The sequence below is a fragment of the Watersipora subatra genome, chromosome 8 (genome assembly GCF_963576615.1).
Source record: "Watersipora subatra chromosome 8, tzWatSuba1.1, whole genome shotgun sequence".
Lineage (NCBI taxonomy): Eukaryota > Metazoa > Bryozoa > Gymnolaemata > Cheilostomatida > Watersiporidae > Watersipora > Watersipora subatra.
In genome coordinates, this window is record NC_088715.1 from 47,553,140 (window position 1) to 47,572,761 (window position 19,622).

The window sequence follows — 19,622 nt, forward strand, 5'->3', positions numbered from 1 at the left end:
TCTTTCCTGACACAAACACTATTTGATTTTAAGCCACTTATGTAATTTTTATAGAACAATCTTTACTGTGAATGTTAGGTATTGCCAGATATTAAATCAAAAGCAATGGTTCCAGAAAATATATTTCTCACAAGCATGCTCATTAAGTTTGGGATTTTTTATAAAAGTGTGCAATTTACTGAGCACGAATTTGTTACACAAACTTTCTTCATTATGAAGTTTATCAACTTTGTAGGCTGTTTATGTTCATCTCTTAAAGAATATATTGCTTTGTTTCACAGGAGAAATTATAGTACCACAGTTATACTAGGCATCTGATAGAATGTTTGAATGAATATATTGTTTCATCATTTCTAGGCGCTCTACCCTATGGTCACCTGTCTTCTGTGTGTCAGTCAGAAAACCTTCTTTAAAGCCCATTGGCCTATGTTCCTCACTCAGTGCATAACAAGTATTCGTTCAAGGGACACCAAGATGTCTAGAGTCGCTCTCGAGTCCTTGTATAGGCTTGTATGGTAAGAGATCATACACGGTTTTATCAAGTATGAGATGTTTTTAGAGTTGGTGTTGCTGAATGCCATAATGCTGTCACTGACGCAGTGACGGATACTCGTTCGGCATGGCAAGTAGTTTGCTGTGTTCCCTAATATATCATTGCCACGCGATTTTAATAACACACGTTATCATTGTGTCATGAAATTACAGTGACACCAAGTGACAGTGCTACATACTGACATTTGTCACATGCTTGTATTGGCAAGTGTCATAAGGTGACATGCTGAATAGTGTCTTGAAGCGACAACCTCACACCTTGTTAAGTGTCATAAAGTGTTGCTAGCATATGCATTCTATAGTGGATTGTCAGTCACACAACTCACACATGCTAGCATGTCATGAACTTTTAGCTGTAATACGTTGACGATGTAGAACCATACAAATATATCAAATTATATAACTGCTTGAAATCACTTCCTATCGCTGTTACCATAACTCGCTCATCTCAGTGACACCTGTGACCCCTGTCAGACATGTTTTAGGGTGTACATGATACGCGTGAAGTGTGAGGCCAATGCGGCTACAACACAGAGGCTAACCAGTATAGTCTCAGCTCTTTTTCCGAAAGGACAGAAAGTTGTGATGCCTCGTGACACTCCTCTCAACATCTATGTTAAAATGCTACAGTTTATTGGTGAGTGGCAGCTTGACTTTCTTGTGAATTTTAAGGAGATGGCGTTTTTACCCGCTAATTTTTATCATAATATGACAATAATAATAATGTTTTCATATTATTATTATTCGTTTATTCTTTATTTTATTTTCATCTTTAGTGTAAAAGTAACTTATGGTTTATTTTCCTTGGTCTGGCTTTAAAGCATGAAAGTGAATAAATAAGGTATTTTGTTTATATGGGCTCCACATGAAAAAACTGTTTTTTTATCTTGTTTTATGTTTAGAAGTGTTTTTAAAAAATATAAAACTTGATCAGCTATAAATTTGGTTGACTTTTGAATGCATCACATGATTTACAACAGCAAACGGTGCTATGGCCTTCAGTTATCGAGCAATTCCTATTTATTCAATGTTCTTATTTATATATTTCTTATTAAATATTGATTTAATATTTTTATATTATTTCATTCATTGATTTGGTGGTGTTTAGTAATCACGGTTAGGATTCTATAAAGAAATTGGATTAAAATTCTTTAGATTTATAATTTTAAAAAGTTGAAAAAGTTTCAAGGTTTAGGTTTAATAATGGCGTTTTGCTGCTGTGCATCTCCCATGCCATGTGCTTACAAATCTTATCCCATTATCAAATTACTCCATTTTGATATTAAATATTTCCCTGCTCTGTTAATTGTTTACTGAACACTGTAGACCTTCATTAATCGTACTTTTCACCAAAAGAAAAACAATGAAATTGAAATAAACTTTTTTTTTATTTTGCAGATTGTATGAAATATATTTCTAATTTCACACTTTTCCAATTGGCTCTTCCAGTTCTATTCTGCTCCTGTTACAAGTGTAGCTACCATTCTTCCATGTATTTCTCATACATGCTGGTGAAACTGTCTGCTGTCCTTCATGCTGCTCTAAATATATCATGTATCTAACGTACATACGTTATATTATGTGACGTATATATAATTTAAATATATATATAATATAATGCATATATGTTATATAGTATGTAATAGTACATAATATAATGTATATATAATACATATACATGTATGTATATCTATATAATACATATATATATATATATAATATAATGTATCCAATCTAATCGAAGTCTGTGGAATATTTAGACTTTATGAGAGTTTCTCTCGCGGTTACTTGCTGGTGATTTTGTAAACTTTTCTTACTAGCCCGAGAGAAGTTAGATTTTGCTATGAGGGAGGTGATCTTTGACCTGCTGTCTGTCGGCAAAAGGGCTATAGCCACAATTCTACCAGAGGTAAGTCTAGCTGCCGCTTATCTTGATAGATATAATAATGCATCAAACCCTAAATAGCACATTTTCTAGCTTAGAGAAACACGAATAAAGGTTATATTTTAATGCATTTCTTTTTTCAACATAGCATATTTGTTAAACATTTTTAAGCGCTATGATTTCAAAGTGTGTGGAACTCAGGCTTGTTTCTTGGTACTATCCTGCTGCTGCTGTTGACTATTTGTGAAGATGTCAAGGCACAATGTCTAAACCACATCAGTTTACCCTAAATTAAATTATTTTTACCAAGTTTCCACCCAGAGATAGTGTAGTGACACCTGGATACGCCAGTGCCAAAGCGCTACACAGTGCCGACAAGCAGATCCTGTTTCCATAGGGCGCTATAGTAGAGCAATGGTTGTGCTGCCCCTCATGTCAGGGTATATGTCTGCATATGAAGCAGCAGGAAAGCAAGACCTATGTGTGCAAAAGTGCGACGCTGTTGGGTGCTATGGCACAAAGATGGTGCATTGCACAGGTGTTCCACTCCAAACAGTGACACGGACTTATAGCAGAATGAGAGCAACCCAGTCGTTCCCATGATGACATCATATGGAGGTGTGTCGTTACGCTATCACTCTATGGAAACTTGCTAATTGTGTTAACTCTTTATCCAGAGGATGTCCATTGGACTGAGAGCCTTTCTGGTGATATCAGACAACCTGCAACAGAAGGATGGGGAGCCACCGATGCCCCAAACTGTCGGAGTCATGCCATCTGGCAGCACTCTTCGTGTTAAGAAGACTTTTCTTAACAAAGTAATCACAGGTAGATTAGCTTTACGTTGTTTCTGAGCACTGATAGAAGCACTAGCAGCTGATTGGTCAAAATTGTGTTTGCTTGTAGCCACCAGTTGGGGAAATTGTACTAAATTATCTGTAACTTAATGTTGGTATTCTTTTGGATTTATAAGTTACATTTATATTTGTATGATTTGCATGAGTTTGTCATCCTTAACCTGAAGTTGTTCTTCTCTGACATCGCTTTGTATGTTTGCTAATAATTTTTTTAGTTATGCATGGTTATTTTTAATATTATGTTTATGTGGCATATATGTAAAGCTAGATGTTTCAAGCTTTTCCACAAAGTTTGCTGGCAAATAATCTGTTTACTAGTTATATGTAATTATTATTATTATTGTTGTTGCTATTATTATCCATGAAAGGTAATAATAATGATAACACTAGTAATGAAGTAGTTACAGCTGACTAAAACTCAGGGTAATAATTATCATTGTTAGTACTTATTATTTTCATAACAGTAATAACAATATTATTGTTGTTCTCGGTGATAAAGTCTAACCTTAGGTTTGCAAAAATTTACTCTTTAATCAGAAAAACAATAGAGTAGAATTAAAATGTCGATCTGTTATGTATGGCTGAAGCAATTATTGAAAGCTTTCGTCGTTTAGTTGCTAAAGACTAAATTATTTGTGTTATAAAAATGTAAATGTTTTATTCGCTATATTATTATCTCAGATTAATTATTTTCTCTAGTCTCAGTGACCTGTGAATGGGACCTGTATTTTACCCTTAAGATAGCTTTATGTTTTAGTGACCATTTTTACATGTTCAATAATTGTTTCTATAACCTATTCTTATTAACTTGGTTATTGTCAAGTTGAAGATGCATGCTATGAAGAATTTCTAGTGAAACCTTAATTTTAATGTTCAAACTAAAAATTAGTTTGCATATTTTGCTGCTTTTTCACTTTTTTGCCGCTATTAGGAAGCTGATGTAGCTCAAAAATTATAAAGAATGTAATTTGCTAGTTTATAATTTTTTGGAATTATTTTCTCTTTGCGTACTTAGAAGACAACTCAGAAAATTTACCTAAATTGAAATTTTAACGTTGATACTAATTGTACCTTCTGTTGGACATATATCATAATGATAGCATGCTGTACGTACATCATAATGAGAGCATGCTGTACGTAAATCATAATGAGAGCATGCTGTACGTACATCATAATGATAGCATGGTGTACGTACATCATAATAATAGCATGCTGTACGTACATCATAATGATAGCATGCTGTACGTACATCATAATGATAGCATGCTGTACGTACATCATAATGATAGCATGCTGTACGTACATCATAATGATAGCATGCTGTACGTACATCATAATGATAGCATGCTGTACGTACATCATAATGATAGCATGCTGTACGTACATCATAATGATAGCATGCTGTACGTACATCATAATGATAGTATGCTGTACGTACATCATAATGATAGTATGCTGTACGTACATCATGCCTGATTTACCTTACAAGACTTTTTGTGATGCAAACTAAAAGCATTTGTAGTAATAGTGCCAGCTGGATGCTATGAAGGCTCCAGTATTAAAAGAGCAGTCAGATTTTTAAAGCTAGAATAACGGAATTGAGAATAGCAAATGACAGAATCACTGAAAGGGTCAAGAAGAGTTCTTATATTAAATTGTCGCTAGATTAAATGGTCGCTAGATTAAATGGTCGCTAGATTAAATGGTCGCTAGATTAAATGGTCGCTAGATTAAATGGTCGCTAGATTAAATGGTCGCTAGATTAAATGGTCGCTAGATTAAATGGTCGCTAGATTAAATGGTCGCTAGATTAAATGGTCGCTAGATTAAATGGTTGCTAGATTAGATTGTTTATAGATTTTATCATTAGTAGATTAAATGTTTCTACTGTCATACGCAATAATGCTAGCATGAAAAGTAGGAACAGAAAATGTGTAAAAGTGCTCTAAATAGTTCTTTAGTATTTGCTATGATATTTCTAATTTTTAGATTTGTATCTCTGCAATTTATGAGCAGTATTAGCAAGGTTTCTGCCTCTAGGTTACTGGTTCTGGTAATATGTTAATTTCCCTGTAAACCTTTTTCAGGTGTACAATCTATTTTAATGCAGTCCGATGGATCATTAAACAAAAAATAAGGAGAACTACATGTTGCTTGTGTTCTGGAACTTTCTAATACTGATTGCATTTGTTTATGGTTGTGCAATCTTTTATATGACTTCACTTTAGAAGGTGTTAGTAAATGAGCTGCTACTACGACCATTGGTGCTAAGAAAACTCTTCTTTTAAAGATGGAAATAATTGTAAAACAATTCTCGATGTATATCTGCAATATGCGAAAACACTTTTGCAGATGAGTCAGCAAAGAACATTGGCATTCATTCGTACTATCCGCTGGTGCGGAAAGCTTTTAGCAGTATTCTCCGACTACTTGACGGACAGATCGGTAAAGGTCTGATGATGACTAAACCTGATAATAAAGACAAGGATCTCGATGACCTCATCAAGTCTGTATTTTCCCATTTTTCTTTTCCATTGCTTACACACTACTGTGTCTACTACTGGCTCAACTCTGTGTGTACTAGTAGGTCAACTGTATGTATTAGTAGGTCAACTGTTTGAACTATTAGGTCCACTGTTTGTACTAGTAGGCCAACTGTGTGTATTAGTTGGTCAATTTTGATACTAGTAGGTCAACCGTTTGTACTAGTAGGTCAACTGTGTGTACTAGTAGGTCAACTGTGTGTACTAGTAGGTCAACTGTATGTACTAGTAGCTCAACCGTGTATACTAGTAGGTCAACTGTGTGTACTATTAGGTCAACTGTGTTCTATTAGGTCAACTGTTTGTATTAGTAAAATAGCTCCATATAATAATAGGTTAACTGTATCCACCTTGGCTAATAGTATTACATAGTAGAAGTGACAGGTGAATTATGGCTTTGGTTTCAGTGTTGAGAAAAAGCCCAAGCTTGACTTACTGCGTACTTGCGTGGCTGCTATTCCTAGACTAATGCCGTCCAATGACCTCTCCGTGTCAGAGCTAGTAGAGATGCTGCTGAGATATACCGTCCATATCGATGAGGAGCTGAAAAAGTATGTATTTCCCTTACCTACGGTGAATTAAGCTAGTCATGTCAGGTTGCGGGAGTAAGTGGGCATTCACACTGTTGCTATTCTTTGTGGTTTGAGGAAGGGTAAGATTGCTTCTTAAAAGCCAATATAAATGGTATGACGTTAGAGACGAACTCAAATCTCTGAGATTTGCTGAGAAAGCAGCAATTAATAGCTACGACGAGAAATCACTACCCTAAATCTTTGTGTATAAGTCATCACCATGTGTAGGCTGCACCGCAAACTTTGGCAGTACCTGCTTTGAAGTTATTTAAAAAAGAAGACGCCTGATCTCCCTGAAAATCTACTTTTTAGTTATGCATGTCTGATTGTTGGAGACATGTTTATTTAAAGCTCTGAAACATTCTAATGTATCTCAAAAAGGAATGGCCTTCTCCGCTGTCAGCTGTATGTATTAGTGTCTAAGAGTCGGCATGTATATTCATCTGATTTTTACAGGTTAGCGTACAAAGCTTTGGAAAACATGCTAAATAACTTTTGGGAAACCCGTGATGTAATACTCAGCTCATTTGTGAGTTTTATACAGCATGATATTCCTGATATGCACCCTGTGCTTGTGGACAGTGCTCTCCGTATGCTCCATTCTCTCATGATTCACTGGAAAACCACTTCTAACAGCTCCAATAACTCCAAGGTATAGTTGCTGCCGATGGTGCCTTGCACGCTGACAGCCCTTTGAGTTCTAGTATTCGTATGTAGGAGGCTATTATGGCGCTGATGAAGTTGCCTGTGGCATATGGCCATTCAGAATACGGCAATGTCTCTTGTAACTCTGTACTATTCTAATATTTTATCAGAGCTCAAGGTTTGTTATAAACAGAGGTCGGAGGTCAAGATTTGTTATGAACTTGTACAGTTTAACCATCGCTAATGATTATCTCTATATATAAGTTTTTTGATATTATATGATGTAAAATTTAAGTTAATATTTCTCTCGACATGAAATAATTGAAACATATGTCTAGAATTTTTGAAAATATTACAGTTTTATATAAGTGACAAAACTGGTCAAAATTGGAAATAAAAAAATTAAGTTAATTTAAATTATATATGTAGAGTATTATATCTAGAGTAAGAGTGAGTTACGCTGAGAATTCCTATCACATAGCACCTAGACTCCTCGCACCTAAACATTGCTGAGACTAAACTTCTGTTCAGTCTGCACTTTTATGCTTCTGTCTCTAAATTCAAGTAACAATAAAAACATTACTTTAACGATTATTGTCCTAACTAATGTATTCATTGTATATAATTAGGGTTTTGGCATGGTTCCGTATTATGTATTTGTTTTAATGCTATACGTAATTAATTGAAGTATTTGCCATCGATTCTTTGGTTTTGAAATGAATCGAACTAAATAAAATGTATTCTAATGATAATATTTGCTCCAACCTTCGACGGTTTTGGCATACAAAACAAATTAAATATCAGAATACCATAACTTGTTGAGGTTGGACTGTATGTAATATTATCCAGTAGTTTTACAATGATCTCAAATCCTTAAAGACTTACAATCTTGCCACCCGCGATCGACTACATTTACAATAATAACATTCAAATATATAAATAATTGTTTAAAATAATAATTTTCAAATACATAATAAATAATTGTTTATAATAATAATGTTCAAATAGTTAATAAATAATTGTTTATAATAATAATGTTCAAATATATAATAAATAATTGTTTATAATAATAATGTTCAAATATATCATAAATAATTGTTTATAATAATAATGTTCAAATATATAATAAATAATTGTTTATAATAATAATAATGTTCAAATATATCATAAATAATTGTTTATAATAATAATGTCCAAATATATAATAAATAATTGTTTATAATAATAATGTTCAAATATATAATAAATAATTGTTTATAATAATAATGTTCAAATATATAATAAATAATTGTTTATAATAATAATGTTCAAATATATAATAAATAATTGTTTATAATAATAATGTTCAAATATATAATAAATAATTGTTTATAATAATAATGTTCAAATATATAATAAATAATTGTTTATAATAATAATGTTCAAATATGTAATAAATAGTTGTTTATAATAATAATGTTCAAATATATAATAAATAATTGTTTATAATAATAATGTTCAAATATGTAATAAATAATTGTTTATAATAAAGATGTTCAAATATATAATAAATAGTTGTTTACAATAATAATGTTCAAATATGTAATAAATAATTGTTTATAATAATAATGTTCAAATATATAATAAATAACTGTTTATAATAATAATGTTCAAATATATAATAAATAATTGTTTATAATAATAATATTCAAAGCTGGTTGCTCTTATTGTCCTACTGGTCTAAGCAGATGAACTATTGTGCCATGTAACCTGTTTCTATCATGAGTCTCCATCGTGCAACACACTGTTTTACAACTTTAGTTTGTCTAATGACTTCGTAACAACTGCATTTTTTCTCATCATTACAAATCTAAAAATTTACCTTTTCAGTTGTTCAACTTTTAAAAATAAAAATGGTTCACATTTCTCGTTGAGTTCAGCTTTTTGACGTTCTGGTATTCTGCCACATTCCTTTGACATTCTGCCACTTCTGGTCTCATCAACGATAATGCGACTTCAGCCAATAAAATGGGAGCTTTAGTTGATAAAATAAATACATATTTTATCAACGTTTTAAGAGACTTCTCTCATTCTGTCCGTATTTTGGTTTTTCTATACTCTGCGTAGCTTGCTGCTCTTAAAGATATGAGTAATAGTATACCGGCATCCGAGTCAGCAAGTATGTGAGATTCAGCTTCCCTGTTTCATTTGTGTCAATTTCCACATGTAAATGGATAAAACTCAATCTTTGTACTTTGGGTTAAGAGAAAGTTTGCCTCTACGAAATGTTATGTGAATCTTGGAGTAAACTCCTTGAATGTTGAGATACTGTTGTTTTTGAAACTATTGCGTTCTGGTCTGAGTTGTGGGTTAGTTTCATTTTACATGTGATTGGTAGGGAGAGGTGTCTCCTTCCAAAGGAAAACCAGAAAGCATGCACGTTCAGAAGCAGGCTATACACCAAGTCGAGGGCCTAGCACTGGTTATGTTGTGTAGCTGCCGGCCTGGAACACGCAAACATGCTGTCAGTTTGCTGAAGGAGGTAATTTAGGGCTGTCCTGGTTTGTCTTGGTGCCTGTCAAGTGTAGCTTAATTGATATCACGGTGCTTGTCAGAGCTCGTGGAAGATACCATAGTAGCGTTTAGACTGCCTTATGAGGATGTGAAGGATAGTCAGATTTCAACCAAACCTAAGTTTATGATGTCGGAAGCTATGGTTGAAAAGCTAACTACTACAGCAAAAACAACTTCTTTCATGCTCAATTCTATTTTATTTGACATAATATGGCTTTAAGTCTGATGGGAGAATATATAGTTAATGAATACTATAGTGGCTCTATCTCCTAACTACTGTTGTATTCACATTGTATGTGTGCTGGAAATGTTATGAAAATAGAACAGATAGTGGGAATGCTTTTATTGAATAGATTTCATGAATTTTAATGAATTTGTAATATTTATTTTGAATTCATTAAAATATTTTAAAACATTTATAAATTATTTGTTTATAAACAATTTATATATTATATATTTATTATAAAAAAATAATTATATATTTATACATTATTTATTTATAAATAATTTATAAATATAAAATATTTGTAACTAATTTATAAAGATTTTTTATATTATTATAATATTTATAAATAATAAATAAATTATTTATAAATAATTTATAAATGATTTAATAATGTATTTATAATATTTATTTTAATGAATATATTTGGATAGTTTATATTCAAGCAAACAATTTTAAATCTCTTTTCACTTTGGCAGTTCGTTTACCAAAAGTGATTTTCACTTTTGGAATCCTTTTATGTGTGACAACTCATTGCTTAATTAGTTAGCTGCATGTCCACCATTTGTATGACACATTACAATTAACACTGCAAAGATAGAGTATTTAGTAAGCTTTGTGGGCTACTGGCATGATATGATATTAGAGCAATTGCTACGGTTGTTTTGAGAATTCAGATTGAGTAAGAGCTATTCTAACTTATTCAAAAGCATGACAGATTGTATATTTATAATAGCTTTTATATTATTATAAATAAATTACTAATTTAGTTCGAAATTTATAAGGTAGTTTTTGTGATACTTCAAGAACTGACAAGAACAGATAACATTTTGACCTTTGCTTACCAGTTGGCTATTAACATTTTAGTCACATAACCTGATGAAAGAGATTTTACCGGAAGAAGCTTGTGTGATAACATGGATAGATCAGGCTATACCAAGGATACTTGAGTCAATCCTCCCCTGCCTCCCTTCCCAGGATAAGGTCTGAGTCTATGCTTGTCTCATGATAGTGTAACAGGAAGAACAATGCTAAAAGACATAATTTTGCTAACAATATTCAATAATAATTATGGATAGTAATCTATATATAAAAACCTCAAAGTCTGTCGTCATTCTGTCCGTTTGTCTGTCCAGTTATATCGATAAAGTTTTAGGTAAAAAAATCCGCTTTTTACTGGCTTCGAACTCGGAATCTGTAGGTCTGCAAACAGGCGCTCTAAACCAGTGGTTCCCAACCCTTAGGTCACGGACTGGTACTGGTCTCTGAATCAATAGGTACTAGGCTGCACAAGAATTAATTAGTTATTTCTGTTTTAATTATTGTCCAAGTCAGGGACGATAATAAAGGGGGTCTTTCTATTTCCTCTACAGACTGTAGGAGAAGACAATTCTAAGTATAAATGGAAATTACAAAAGATAATTAATTGTGAGCAGTAGTTGTTTATTATCTTGTGGCTGATAATTTTTGATTGACTCATCAGAAATGTCTACTACACGTTCTCCTCACTCTTTTGTTATTTGCATTCATACTTAATATTTTCTTCTCATCCTAACAACTGTAGATAGAGTAGTTAGTCTTCCTATTATAGTCCCGGTCTACGTCGAGCAGTTTTTTATTTTGAAGTCGCCTTGTTCTCCTCACTTGCGCGCCAAAAGTTAACCCATTTAGCAAACTGAGTAAGCAATAATTATTTTATTTTTTGTTAATATTTCAACGGGGGAGGGGAGTTGGGTTGAAATAATGGGGCATTATTATTTCAGCCTCCGGTTCACAGTAAAATTGTCAAGCGCTGATCATCGGTCCGCAGTTAGAAAAAGGTTGGGGACTGCTGTTGTAACCCACCAGACTATGTGTCTAATTGAGCGTATTCCTTACATTGATTAAAATACTCACACTGCTTGGGAAAATACTTACACGCATGATCATTATGTAACGATTATTAAGCTGGCTTCATGCATGGCTTTAGCTTAGTTACTAGTTACTAGTTTACTAGGTAAGTTACTCAAATTTATTGGGTAATTATTATATTGCCTGTGTACTGCCAGGCAATCAGCTTGTCATTATTACTATGCCAAGAGTTGAGTCCGTCCATCTTCATCTGAAGCCGTGGTGGGAGGTTGAGAAAAAGGATTGCACGAACCAGGCGTAGAACTTGTGTCTTTCACCTTGGAAGTCTAACACATTAATTACGGCACCATTCATTTGTCTTCTAGGGTATTAGAATTATTATATATATATACTTATTCTCTGTGCTTAATTGTGTTTTACACCTGACAATCTCTGAGAGTCCTAGTAATAATAATAATATTAAGGCTATTGATGGCTTTCTTAAAGGAAATACTTCGATGTTTGATACGAATAACAATCGTATGTAAACTAAGACTTTTATATTAAAGTGCGATTTATTATTTGGTTGAAGCAAATGAGCTAACATCAAAACTTGAACTAAAAATCTGCCAGAACCCTATATTAATTATCCACGCTTCAATTACATTGGTATCAAATAAGAGCTAAAATCAGATTTGAACTTATTGTTTTATTGTGCACTTTTATCGATAACTGGAAATATTAATACTGTTTTACACCTAGTATTGTTTAAAATTGTCTCATTTGATGAGATTCTCTTAATGGTTTTTGGTCAATAACAGGCTCAAGTTCTCTTTGCTGCCGGTGGTACGATCGACTTACAATGGCTGGTAGATCAGACGTCTAAAGTTTGGTTCTCCGGTATTGGTGATGAGTCACTAAGTAGAATCAGTCATCAATCCAGCCTCGTGCCATTTGATGCTTGGGTAGAGGTGCTTGCAGGTAGGTGTTCAATTCTATATGATTATTTGATATGCAGTTTGAAGTCTTAATGTTATGTAACTGTTTACATTTTATGTTTTTTAGATCTCACTTCTATTATTGAAGTGCCATATATTGAAAATTACTTTTATATAGGCATGTCATACTCGTTCTTGTTTACACCACAACTACTAATGAAACCTTTTTAAATTTGCGCTCGTAATCGGTTTCTTTCACTCTCCATATGCCCTCTAGAATATATATCATGTCACTTTAGCACATTTCTCTGTGTCAATTACACTCATATTTTATGTCACTTCCTGGCAGCTCCATGTATCTACTAGATTCAACCGTCATGTCACTTACTGACACCTCCTTGTGTCAACTAGATTCAGGTGTAATACCATTTACTCACACTTTCTCCATGCGTCAACTACATTCAGGTGCTATATCAATTACTGACACTTTGTGTCAACTAGATTCAGGTGTCATATCACTTACGGACACCTCCTTGTGTCAACTCGATTCAGGTGTAATATCATCTACTCACACTTTCTCCATGTGTCAACTAGATTCAGAGGTCATGTCACTTACTGACACTTCTATGTGTCAAGTGGAATCCGGTGTCATATCACTTACTGACATCTCAATGTGTCAACTAGATTCAGGTATCATCCCGCTTACTGACATCTCCACGTGTCAATTAGATTCAGAGGTCATGTCACTTACTGACGACACTTTCATGTGTCCTCTAGATTCAGGTGTCATGTCACTTACTGACATCTTCATGTGTCAACTAGACTCGTATGCTATTTTCTTATATGTTATTTCCTTTTTACAGGAATACTGAGCTATGACTTCGTGAAGGCGAGGTTTCCCATAGCGGCTAGCAATGCCTGGCCAATTGTGTTCTCCAGACTCTCTGCGCTCTTCCCACTTATTGACCCCAAGTTAGTTGTTTACTGTTTCTTTTCTATTGTGGTGTTAACTGTCTAGATGTTGTCATACTGACTGACTGTTGGCTGGTTAGACATCTAATATTTTTTTACATTCCAGTAACACGTATGCGATATAATTGTATATACATCGGTATTATATATATTGTATAATTAATATAATATAATTGCATATACATCAATAATTGCATAAGTTGTCCCTTAAAGATGAACTTACACAAAGTATTAGTAGATTTTATCATAAAGTGTCAGTATTTTTCTATCATTTGTGATTGTTTTTGATGTTTGAGGTGATCTGACTACCAGGATGTTGCAAGATTAAAATCGACTAAACTTGATCAAAATGCTCAGATTCAAATGAAAGTGTGATTATGATGTCTATAGTTGCACTTTGGCAAAGATAAATAGAGACGCATGACGCTGCAACTTGAACACAATAGCAAATATCAATAATGAGAGAGACAGGCAGCTGCGCAACTGGTGACGTCATTTTGGCTCATACTTTTTTCTGAGTGTTTTAAAATCGATCAAGTTTTATCGATTTTAATCTTGAAACATCCTGGCAGTCAAATCAACTCAAACATCAAAAAGGATCACAACTGATAGAGCAATACTGATACTTTCTGTAAAAATGTACTAAGATTTTGTGTAAGTTCGTCTTTAAAATGCGTGCCCAAAGTTCGTCTTTTCTGGAAAAGTATGTAAAGTGAAACATCCAAATACCCTGACTGATTATATCGGTGAAGTGCCATCAATTTAGCTTCAAATTATTCTCTCAAACGCATTTTGGCACCCGACCCTTTGGCACCACATAAAATTATTACTGGCCGACCTAATTACTGACTTGCCAAAGTCACTTTTAAAATTCGTTAGTTTAAAATTTGTTTGCTGATTTTTTTGCCCATCGGCAAATATGGAAAAAACCATGTTGAGCAAAAGCGATTAACCACAATTTTGTCATAATTGTGTCACCAACATATTTTAAATATTGCTAGGCAGTTCGCAGAAGGAGAGACTTTGGATTATTTGCTAGACTTAGAACATAACTGCAGAAATTCATTGACATTCGGATTTTAAACATTGTGCTATAGTGAATTAGTGCATTTATAATAAATGTATTATTTACTTTTCATTTTACTGTTCTAAAATGATTCTTTTGTTTCTGCGTTAAGCGGTATGATGCCAAAAGAGTTAGCGCTATTAAAAATAGAGCCGAAACATTGGCGTCGAAGCATCAGTGCCACAATGGTGGCGCAAAAAACACCGCACCCATGCCATGACATGTTTCTTGGGCTAATAACAACAGAGCAGTGATATGCTCTATTAAAGGTTCATTGTCAAAGCAAGGCTAAGTTTATCTAAATTGTTCTAACACAGAGAAGCTGAACACAACAGCAGTCATGCGAATGACTGATTTATCAGAGACAGTTGAAATGGCTCAATGGCAGTCCAGGCAGAGTGTGATTCATTGCAAGCAGATTATGTCAGCCATTATTTAAGAGACAGTTAAGGCCGTGTTAAATGAAGTTCTAGCTTGTCCAAATCACCTTTATTTAATGCAATCTCAGGTTTTATGGCTGAGTGGTATTATTGGTGATATCATGCGATATGATAAGTGGAGGCATAGCATTCTGTTTGTATTAGATTAGATCTATATTCGTATCAGTGGACATCCTAGTTTGATAAATAACTTATTTTAAGTTTGAATCCAGCTAATATACCAGTATATACAGTACTCTATATCACCTTCATCTCTGTTCAGCTAATATGCTAGTATATACAGTACTCTATATCACCTTCATCTTTGTTCAGCTAATATGCTAGTATATACAGTACTCTATATCACCTTCATCTCTGTTCAGCTAATATGCTAGTATAAACAGTACTCTATATCACCTTCATCTCTGTTCAGCTAATATGCTAGTATATACAGTAGTCTATATCACTTTCATCTTTGTTCAGCTAATATACCAATATATACAGTAGTCTACATCACTTTCATCTTTGTTCAGCTAATATGCCAGTATATACAGTAGTCTATATCTCTTTCATCTTTGTTCAGCTAATATGCCAGTATATACAGTAGTCTATATCACTTTTATCTTTGTTCCGCCAATATGCCAGTATATACAGTAGTCTATATCTCTTTCATCTTTGTTCAGCTAAAATGCCAGTATATACAGTAGTCTATATCTCTTTCATCTTTTTTCAGCCATTATGCCAGTATATACAGTAGTCTATATCTCTTTCATCTTTGTTCAGCCAATATGCCAGTATATACAGTAGTCTATATCACCATCATCTTTGTTCAGCTAATATGCCAGTATATACAGTAGTCTATATCTCTTTCATCTTTGTTCAGCCAATATGCCAGTATATACAGTAGTCTATATCACCATCATCTTTGTTCAGCTAATATGCCAGTATATACAGTAGTCTATATCACTTTCATCTTTGTTCAGCGGATATGCCAGTATATACAGTAGTCTATATCTATTTCATCTTTGTTCAGCAATGCTGCAAATGATCAACGATCTTCTGGGCTTCTGCGTGGCAGCAAGAAAATCACTAATGAGCGGGATGTATACATAAATCTCTGGCACAACTACATTGTGTTTGGATGTTGCCTAGCACCTTCGGGTACAGCGCTGCTCGCCAGCCAAGATGTAAGGTAGGACAACTCTCTATCTCGCACCATTTAGGCAGAAGAGGCAAAAGTCTTTTCACCTAGACAACGCTAAAGCTCATTTTGTTCTCCAACTTCCTACATTAGATTATATTAAATTATTGCACATTTTTGTATGACTTGTAATATTATACTAGAAATTCCACTGTCATACATCCCAGGACCAAAGTGATAATAGAAAAAAGAAAGGGTACTGTTGGTTGTTGAAAAAGTAGTTCTCAGCAGTAATTGACTGAGCATAGTGTAAATGAGACTTGTTTGAGATGATATAAAATAAATTTGAGGGAGCACGACTCTAAAAAGGTGCAACTAATAATTTATTTTGGAGGTAAAGTTGGGTTGAAACCAGGTATACGAGTAATTGGTTAATTGTTGATATTACAATATCTGTTATAAGTATACAGTATCTGTTAAAGGTCGCACAGTCTCGTCTCCTCTCTTGCGTTGTAAGATTTGGTCATTGATAGTTAATCGAGTGATGCGCTCCCTAGCAAAGTTGTTGCTCCCACCTGCCTCTGTTGACACCTACCGTTGGCGACACCTCATCGGCACCTGCTATTGTTAGCAGGTGGTAAAATAGTAAAAACTAGGAATAGTCATTTTCTTAAAGTTTTATTCATAGTAATTGCTAAATGTTAATTCGCCTGTTAGTTGTAGCTTGCAATACCAGTAACCATTTTTAAGGTTTTGAAATTAGAATATTCACAATTTTGTTTTTGGAGCTGTATATTTATTTTATTTTTATCTCAAGTTCATATACTCTCCTCCGCCTGGATCCTGGTAGCCTTATGAGCAATGTTATGGCATTGCGTACGTCATAGGCTACAGAACTATTAGCTGTTTTATTTGTATCCCTAATATAACGTGTTGCAGTTCATCAATGGACAGCACTCAGTCTGCTGATGTCCGTCCAGGGTCAGCAGCCGGCAGCATCTCAGAGACAAGCCGTGACCTATTTAGAATGCTCATTCCACTTCTCAAGTGCGAGATTCTTGATCTCAGGGATTCGTGCATTACTGCTTTAGGGAGGTGCTCACCCGAAGCCCTTCAGTGAGTTTTGTAGAACTTAGGCTAGACTATGAATATCATTCTATGCTAGTTTGAAGTTTCACGTTGTAGCATTTTAGAGCAATCTTAAATGCTGAGTGCTCTGCGGAATGTTTTTTTTGGTCATCAGAAACTTGAAAATATGACGAAACAGAATTAAAACAATTTTTTTCAACAAATAGACAAATTACATTTTCAGCACATTGGGACCAATCTATACATATCTCAAAGTCCATGGATCTGTCTGCCAGTCCGACGTCGTACCCATTAGGCCACAGAGACTGATTTGTTTGCTACCTGACATATGTCGCTATATGAGAGCAAAACCCAACGACTTTGCGTACTACACAGGGTGATTGCGTGACGTGAGACGAATAGCTCTCATTAGTAAGCTTACTAAAAATTTTCATTGGCATTGTTTCAGGCTAATAGCAAGTGGAAAGAAACTCTCATTGCTTCTCATTGTTTATAAGCTGATTTTTAATACCCGGGCAACACCTGGAAGCACAGCTAGTCATCTATATATATCTTTCTCAGTGTTGGTGTCATTCCAGCTATAGCGCGCGTTGATTATTTTACCGATGCGGCTACGCGTTACGCTGCCCCTTTTAAGAAATATTTTTCGTAAAGTTCGATTACTATAACTGGGGTCAAGGCCAATTCTTCTCGCGTGGACAATTATATTGTCTCCGTATCTATTAAAAGATTCATATCTATTATCCATCGCCATATATATTAAAAGATATACGTCGCTGAACTCACCATGGCAAGTTATCCAATATCCGGTGTCCGTTATAATAAAAACAATTTGTGAAATTTTTATCAACAGTTTGGAGTTTACTAAAATACATGCTAAACATCTTTCAAGTATGTGTTTAGTAAACTAAATTCATTCAAGTTAGATTCAGTGTTTATGTTACACGTGTGTCTCGAAGTTAAGAACTCTCCACATAGTACATTGTAATGTTATATTATCTTGGTGATCATAACCACAAAATTCACTAAAGTCATTGTAGGTACCCATAGTTACTAAGGCTAACATATTATTTAGCTACTGTTTTTTAATGATTTTTACGAGGAGGTAATTGCATTAGATAATGACTATTGGTTTCTATACCACTCTATGTTTGTCGATAGTCTACGATATTTTCGCATGCCAACACTGAAACGAACTGAAATCATATAATTGTATACCAAATAATTTTTCTGGTAATCGTAGCGAAATAAACTATATTAAGCTATTAGTTGCTAATGATTTCACATTTATATTTAAATACCATTACATTTTTATTTTCCCTTCTAATTTATTTTAACGAAGCACTTCTTTCAAGTTATGAAATTTTAAACTTACAGTTGTTTGAAAACCTTTACAGTTGTTTTATTTATTTTTAGTTTAGTTGTCCTGCACAAAACTTGTTCTTCATGATATAAAGTTTGAAAGTTAGAATGGCAAATGTTGTTATATGTTAAATCCAAATCAGTTTTCTGTCCAAATACTTTGTTACTACTCGGGCAACACCAGGTAGCACAGGCAGTGCGATATATTTTAACTATGACATCCTTGTGCTATTCACAGCATATGTGTAGACTATAATTGCTCTTTAAAGATATAGAGAGCAAAACAATATAGCTTTATAGCTTCTTTGGTCTTATAGCTTCTCTTACTTAGCCTTTTGGTATGCGATTGTTTATTTGATTCCTGAATGTGTTGTTTTTCAAATGTCATTCTTTCTAAAGACAAAAAAAATCACCTTTTTGGTCTATTTTATGAGGAATGATGCTATCAATTAACCATTTCTGGCTCTTAAATTTATTGAAGATTTTACTATTTTGTGTTTAGTTTGACAATGAGATTTATAGTGAGTGTCGTGCAAGTATTGCAAGGAGGAAATCTTGGATCATCGTTACAATGATTCGAGAGCTAATCTTAATCATTAGCGAGTAGCGCTTCAGTGAATTATTTCATATTTTTTTGCAATATTTTTATATCAGTAAAATATTGAAATATACAGTTGTTCAAAGGACAGTTTTGCAAAGTTATGTCTCTAACACAGTTGTGAGTAGGTTGTGAGTCTCTAACACGGTTGTGAGTATGCCCACTTTTAGACGTGCCCTCAAGCTGTACCCGTTGAGCGGTGACTAAATAGTTTCTGGCTGCTTGCTGTTAACTTGTGGCCCAGCGCCTTGACTAGCAATGCTACTGCGCAGTTTGGGCCTCATCATTATTTCTTTTCTTTTTCTTTTTTTTTGTTTTCATAATTTTTGATGAAATAAAACAAACAAACAAACACCACAAATAACTTGAGTAGCTGT

General features: G+C 33.9%; 1 protein-coding gene across 1 annotated transcript in view; it reads left to right on the forward strand.

Annotated features, from left to right (window-relative positions):
• LOC137402641 (protein furry homolog-like) overlaps window positions 1-19,622 on the forward strand; it is a 120,120-nt gene that overhangs the window by 31,361 nt on the left and 69,137 nt on the right. Inside the window, exons 10-23 of the mRNA XM_068089146.1 lie at window positions 358-515; window positions 1,038-1,189; window positions 2,373-2,461; window positions 3,115-3,265; window positions 5,647-5,800; window positions 6,245-6,388; window positions 6,866-7,061; window positions 9,432-9,575; window positions 10,698-10,814; window positions 12,482-12,641; window positions 13,100-13,288; window positions 13,462-13,570; window positions 16,089-16,247; window positions 17,136-17,312. Coding sequence (XP_067945247.1) covers window positions 358-515; window positions 1,038-1,189; window positions 2,373-2,461; window positions 3,115-3,265; window positions 5,647-5,800; window positions 6,245-6,388; window positions 6,866-7,061; window positions 9,432-9,575; window positions 10,698-10,814; window positions 12,482-12,641; window positions 13,100-13,288; window positions 13,462-13,570; window positions 16,089-16,247; window positions 17,136-17,312 — 2,099 coding nt within the window. The remainder of the gene's footprint in view (window positions 1-357; window positions 516-1,037; window positions 1,190-2,372; window positions 2,462-3,114; window positions 3,266-5,646; window positions 5,801-6,244; window positions 6,389-6,865; window positions 7,062-9,431; window positions 9,576-10,697; window positions 10,815-12,481; window positions 12,642-13,099; window positions 13,289-13,461; window positions 13,571-16,088; window positions 16,248-17,135; window positions 17,313-19,622) is intronic.